The sequence below is a fragment of the Lycium barbarum genome, chromosome 4 (genome assembly GCF_019175385.1).
Source record: "Lycium barbarum isolate Lr01 chromosome 4, ASM1917538v2, whole genome shotgun sequence".
NCBI classification, from domain to species: Eukaryota; Viridiplantae; Streptophyta; class Magnoliopsida; order Solanales; family Solanaceae; genus Lycium; species Lycium barbarum.
This window is the reverse complement of record NC_083340.1, coordinates 104,093-110,915: the sequence shown is the minus strand read 5'-3', so window position 1 is coordinate 110,915 and position 6,823 is coordinate 104,093. Positions and strand designations below refer to the sequence as shown.

General features: G+C 35.7%; 1 protein-coding gene across 1 annotated transcript; it reads left to right on the top strand.

Annotated features, from left to right (window-relative positions):
• The first annotated feature begins 1,235 nt into the window (after positions 1-1,235).
• LOC132634691 (large ribosomal subunit protein uL11c) lies at positions 1,236-4,270 on the top strand. Its single transcript, XM_060350694.1, has 4 exons — positions 1,236-1,486; positions 1,566-1,738; positions 1,851-1,914; positions 3,858-4,270. The coding sequence occupies exons 1-4, from the start codon at positions 1,282-1,284 to the stop codon at positions 4,067-4,069; spliced, it is 654 nt and encodes a 217-aa protein (XP_060206677.1). The 5' UTR covers positions 1,236-1,281; the 3' UTR covers positions 4,070-4,270.
• The last annotated feature ends 2,553 nt before the right edge of the window (positions 4,271-6,823 follow it).

Below are 6,823 nucleotides of genomic sequence, written 5' to 3'. Positions count from 1 at the left end.
CTACCAAGTGTAGGGAGGAAGCTTCAAAAACGTGATAAACATCAAGTCCTAAATTTGAGGTTCACAAATATCAAGAACATTGGATATATTGATATAGAAGACTAACTTTGTAACTCAAAATTGTAAAGGCTTCTAATGGTGGTATTAGCCTTTGGATCATTCCATTGAAGCCCAAACAATAATTGAGAAACAGAAGGATTGATGGTCAGTATATTCAATAAAGATGACAGATCCAGTCGCCGAGTTCATGAAATATAGTATCTTTGGTATCATTTTATTCTTAAGATGATATATATTGTTTGACTACGGATCGAAAGTTTAAAATAAGCTGAGAGATCAAATGGTCAGTGTAAACATTCAAACAAGCAAGCATCAGCAGTAGATGAGAAAGAAATCAACCAGATTGTCGAGCTTGGGTCAAATATTGAGCTGCTCAGTCCTATGATACAAGCAGGTTTCTTCTTCAACAGATATTATCAGAGAGCTATTTTGGGAAAGAATCAAAACACTAGGAAGGAATTACCTGCATAATCGAAGAACCAGCTTACTCAGAGAATCAACTCCTAGGCGATGGATTTACAGCATCTGGTGAGAGCTTGAGATGTGATTATGTGTGTCCAAAACAAAGAAGCTAATGATTGATTTGGTGGTGATTTCCATCTCCGGTGACCGACATCGGCTGGAGAAGCCCTAGAATTTTCTACTTTCCTAAATGCACGCTGATGCGTTTTGTTGTTATGTTTATGGGTTGACCAGCGTTTGGCGGCCTTTTGTCCTTATTTTGTTTTTATTTTTTGGTTTCTTTTGTAAAGATCTTATTATATACTCCCTCTGTCCCAAAAAGATTGTCCTCCTTTCCTTTTTAGTCTGTCCCAAAAAGATTGTCACCTTTCTATATTTAGAAATAATTTAACTTTATGAGATGATTTACAACCACACAAATATCTAAGATTTGTTTTGGACCACACATTTCAAAAGTCTTCCATTATTTATTAAACTTTGTAGCAAGTCAAAAAAGGACAATCTTTTTGGGAAGGAGGGAGTACTAGATTAATAAATATCCCTCCACTAAGAATACTTAGTGGTTGCTTCCCAAAAAAAAAAAAAAAAAATCTCTCTTTTCTGGTTGCAGTGCAAAAGTATCATGGGCCTTTGGACTCTTAAGTAAGACCCAGCCCATAGGCCCAAACAGGAACCCAGTGAAGGCTACAGATAGGAGAATGGCAGCAGTGTTATCCACTTCTCTCGTTCCCCATTTCTTGTTGAATTCTATCAGAAAAAATGGCGTCTTTATCAACTTGTAATCATTCAGGGAAACTCTCTTCCTCTTTTTCATCTTCATCTCTTAAGTTATCTTCGTTTCAACGCGTGTCTGTTCAGTTCTTTCAGACCCACAAGCACAGTTGTTCTCTTCCTTCCACTCCAAGGCCTCTCACTGTCATTTCCATGGCTCCCCCTAAGCCTGGTGGTGGTAAAGCCAAGAAAGGTAGTGCTATTTACTCTTTTGCTTCTTTAGTAAAAAAAATCATAATCTTTACTGATGGATGGATTATAATTATTGACAGTGACTGGTATTATAAAGCTGGCTCTGGAGGCAGGGAAGGCAACCCCTGCTCCACCAGTAGGGCCGGCGTTGGGTTCGAAAGGTGTTAACATTATGGCATTCTGTAAGGATTACAATGCCAGAACTGCTGATAAAGCTGGATATGTCATTCCTGTCGAAATCACCGTCTATGACGTCAGTCTCATTTTCCCTTCATTTCATCTCTACTAAAGTCTATGTGGGGCAGTGGACATAACTTTTAAGATGATAGTGTTATCTGATTATGGTCTTCTTTCGTTCACTCCAGGATAGAAGCTTCACTTTTATCTTGAAGACCCCACCTGCTTCTGTTTTACTGCTCAAGGCTGCAGGTATCCTCACTTCATACAATGTGATTCCATCCTCTCCCAATTTGATCTCAGAATCCTTATGCTTTCTTCCAATTGATTCACTATTTTGATTCTCATTATTAGCTGCAGATATTGGAGTATAATTCATTTTCAGCTTGAACTACTATAAATGGTGATTTAACATTTAAACTCAGTATGCTTCACAATTAAGTTTTAGTTTAGAGGCAAGTCGGGAAATCTAAAAGATTCTCCACGTTCCATTTTGAGTTAGTAGAAGAGATAATACCATTTAGCTTGCACATGGATATATCCATATGGGCATGTTTTTGTCACCTAGTTAAGACAGTAAGAAAGGACGGAAGAGTCTTGTTTTGATCTACTGATAGATGCCGCCATAGTCTTAACATATGTCCTTCTAATTTTTAGTTGCAGAGATACTATGCTCAAGGTCTTCACTGTTATTAGAGTATTCCACAATAGGGTAGTAGACAAGTAGATGAGAGTTTGGAGTTGGCTACCTTGGTGCCGAATCTATGTGCAATATCAAGCTACTTTGGGATGAGGGCATCATATCCTGACCTATTAGGCTATTGCTACCACACCCTTGCTTGTTGTCCTCAACATCAATCGTCATGGCTGTATGATACATATGACACATAGATCTCTATATACAAGCTTACAAGGGCAACTAGCAACATGTCTTCCAGAATTCCCTAAATATCTGATTGCAGTTCGAGATCATGAAAATTCATAAAATCTGCTTTAGCTCTATAGATAGATTACTTATAGAAAAAAGTCTTTAGTCTATAGACATGGAATTTTATGACAGCAAGGAAGATGAGGGGCTATAATTGGTTAAAAACGGTTAAACACCTCACTGCACTTTCTAAACAAAAGACACCCTTGAAGATTACCACTCGATATACTACCCCACCATGATATTGGCTTGAATCAGGTACAAGAACAGGTTTTTGGCCGATAATAGTTAAACCCCTCACCGTGCACTTTCTAAACAAGAGAAACCCGTGAGACTACAACTCGATGCACTATCCCATGATCTTGGCTTGAATCGGGTATTAGAACAGGTTCCTTTAGAGTCTTGTTTATGAAGATGTTCCCTCCTTTCATGATATTTTTCGTAGCAGGATGGTTGGGCGAAAAGGGAGAAAGAAAAAGAAATATTGAAATCTGAATTAGAAAAACGGTTGAAACTCTCTCTCTGGTTGGAGAATGACAGACCAGTCAAAAGAATTTATGTTCTGGCTGCGGTTTTCTACTTATAGTTCTCTGATTATCCAAAACAGGCTGTAGATTTAACTGTTACCATTCTCAAATTAACCCTATTCCATTGGGAATCATAAGAATGCAATCCCACTGTCCTTGCTTCACCAAACTATAGAACTCATGAAATGAACCCCTCGTTTATTGGATAAGGACTATTCTTTAGGTTACTGTTGATTATAATAACATGAAAGGTAATATTTAAAGTAGATAACAGTGGGTGAAATAAATTTGCTGATCTCTTCAAGTGTGATTGGACAACTTGAAGAGAAAGAATCATTAGCTTTTTCTAGCTAGGTCTTTTTTACATACTGTGGATATCCCCCTTCTTTGGTATATGGGGACAACCCCCTGCTTTTTTCTTCTTTTTTCAGGAAAAATGCCAGCACTGACTTAGTGCTTGATCATTCTGATGAATAAGATCTTTACTTATCCCAAAAAGAAAAAGTATAATTACACAATTAGGAAGTCAGGTGTTCAATCAAAGTAGTACATCTTGTAGATGTGAATGTGAACTTGTTTAGCTTTTACGAAGCTACTATGGTGCACTTTATCTTTTGCTATAGCCTGGATGTTATTTGTTGTGGTTGCATATAAAAGTTTGGACTCGAGATTTTTGATTAGTTTCCAAAGATGTAAATATGTGAGGACACTAACAAAGTAACTTTTTCCTAACTTTGTAGGAGCGGAAAAAGGTTCGAAGGACCCTCAGAGGGAGAAAGTGGGAAAAATAACTATTGATCAGTTGAAGGTAATTGCTCAAGAGAAGCTCCCAGATCTTAATTGTTCTACAATTGAATCTGCGATGAGGATTATAGCTGGCACTGCAGCAAATATGGGAATTGACATTGACCCTCCGATTCTTGAACCTAAAAAGAAAGAACTTGTGTACTAGTTTTGCCGTTTTGTGCCTTTACTATTTCCATGTAATGTATCCCTGTATTAGAAGCAATTGGAAGAGAAGTAGATTGCTTGCAGAAAGAGGATCTGGCAGTGTACCTTCAAATCTTTGTGTTTCTGTTGGATAGCCAATTATCCATTTGTTTCAATTTCTTATTATTTTGAATATATGATGAATGCGTAGATACGCTCTGAAGTACTGATGTGAACCAATCCGGGATTGGACTCCAACTTTTCGTCCAAAGCCTGTGATGAGTGTGTATAAAAGGTCTTTTCTTTTTTAACCCTTCTCAAGAGGGGACTATGATTAACGCAATCCTCCCCTAGTACTCTTTGTGGGGCCTCATCCTGAATGCATTGCATGCTCAGGCGCAATTGAGTTGAGGACACATCTGTCTTCCGTCATTTAAGCTCAAGTGCATACTGTAAGAGTATAGATATTTTCAAGAATGATTCTTGTAACAGCAACTTCAACTCATTTTAATGGCTGAGTTAATTTGCTGCTTTGAATTCTACCTTTACTCACCAGTAATCGTAATTACTCTCTGGAATTAATATTCATTAATCTCCATTAACTCTCATCTTTGTAAGAGCTCTGTTTATCTCCTATATTAGTAGTGTTATTGGCGAATTACTTACGCACCAGAAAAATATATTCTTCCTTTCTTCTTCTTTAAGTTGTTTTTTGGGCAATTGGTTTTGAGCAACCTTCAAACTTCCAGCCATTAGTGCAAGTGTTTGGAAGTGTTGTGGAACCTTCGGGAGCGGCAGGGCTAAACGATTTGCACCATAGCCGGTCCGAAATCGCTTTCAAGGCAGTGGCTTGCCACAACGCAGCGTTGATCCGATAAGTTGATCCTATCCTTTTGCTCGTTTTATTGATTAATATTGTTAATATTTCCAACACATATTACATTACCATAAACTGAAGAAGGAACATCAGCATTGCTACAAACTAAGTAGCAACTGAATTTTCCATCAACTCAACTGGGGATTTTCTCCTTGAAATGTTTCAACTGCACCATTTATCAAGAGAAGATGGCACGAAACATTTACTAAGTACTAAGAAAACCAATACATTCTTTTCTTAAGTTTTTGATACCTAGCTTGACGTGTAAGTTGTTAAAAGTTGTTAAGAGATAACAGACTAATATATTGGAGATTAATGAATATGCCAATATAACCTTTGATTTTTGAAGTTTCAGTGGAGAGAAATAGATACCTAACTAATGATATACATAATATAGCAAGTGTCACCATTACTCACTAATACGATCGGACCATTAAAACGGTTAAATAAAGAATTCTTTTTTGACAATGGTAAATGTTGCTCCATGTCCCGAGTCCGACGGGTTGGAACTTTATTACTCTATAGAGTTAAGAGTTATCCTGTCTACGTTTAAGAACTTAAAAAAATAACTACTCCTTCTGTCCTAACTAAAAGTCAACATGTCTAGCTGGAAACGAGAAATTGGGAACCAACAAAGAAGAGGAAGGGGTCTCTCTACCGCTGTCTACGCGTTTGAAACACTATTGTTTGCGCAAGTAGTCTGGACGTGAATACATGCTATGCAATTAAAAAGGAAGAAAACATATATAAGATCTGCTATGCAGAGGTGACAGTCATCATAGACTTTGATTTGTTTAAAACATCATGTAATACTTTAGATGCGACTTTTTCCTTTTTTATTAAGTCTTTTTTGTTGTATTTAAATTTGCAGGTTCTTATAACTTTATAAGTAGTTCAGGGTGTACAAAGTAAACCGACAAACTGCATCAAACTGATAAAACGAAAAAAAAAAACCCGACTAGTGGTTTGGTTTGACTCGACTTGGTTTGGTGTTGAAAAAAAAAAAGTCAAACCGAACCAAATCAACCCGACACTACATGTATTCATTTTTTAAAATATTTTATACATAAAAATATTTATTTGTAATGTAATTTATAAATATTTCTTAAATTTTTTCGTAGTTTTTTGTCTTTTAGCATATTATATTTCAAGCTTGAACTTAGAATTTTGAATGTCAATAAGTTTTATATCCCACGAATGTTATTAACTCAAATAAAGCCCAAACCGAAACCAACTCAACACTAATGCTAACAAAAGAAATTCAATTCTACCACTAGGAATGATAATGATATTGGATATGTATTCTTTAGTTTTGCATAATTGGTTTAGAGAGTGAAAATACATAACTTAATTTTTTTTTTGTCATGTAATTAATACTTATTAGCCGTACTTATTTTAGCATAACTTAGTACTTTTAGATTATGGTCATTTTCTTTATGGCTTACAATTAGCAATATTTATTTTAACTGATTTTATTATCTTTTTTGTTGAATATTTTAATACAATGTCATAATTCATCTCACATTTTGTGTTATTTTCTTAAGAAACACCTTAATTATATAGTTTTATCTTACTAGGACTAAAGAAATAGTTCAAGTAAAAGTTATATATTTTGTATGAAGACTTTTCCGGAAAAAAAAACCCGAAAAAATCGAATAACCCAAGAAAATTCGAGGTTGAAAAACCCGAATTTTATTGGTTTGGTTTGGTATATTAATTTAAAAACCCGATGCAATTGGTTTGATTTGATATTTAAAAAATCTGAACCAATCCGGTCCATGTACACCCTAAGTAGGTGAATTAGAAAATTTAAGGAAAACAAGTTTTAGAAAGAAGGAAAGGCATAAGAAAAAGGAGGGCCTTGAATATTGAAGTTATAAGAGGAAAAAGAATCGGACA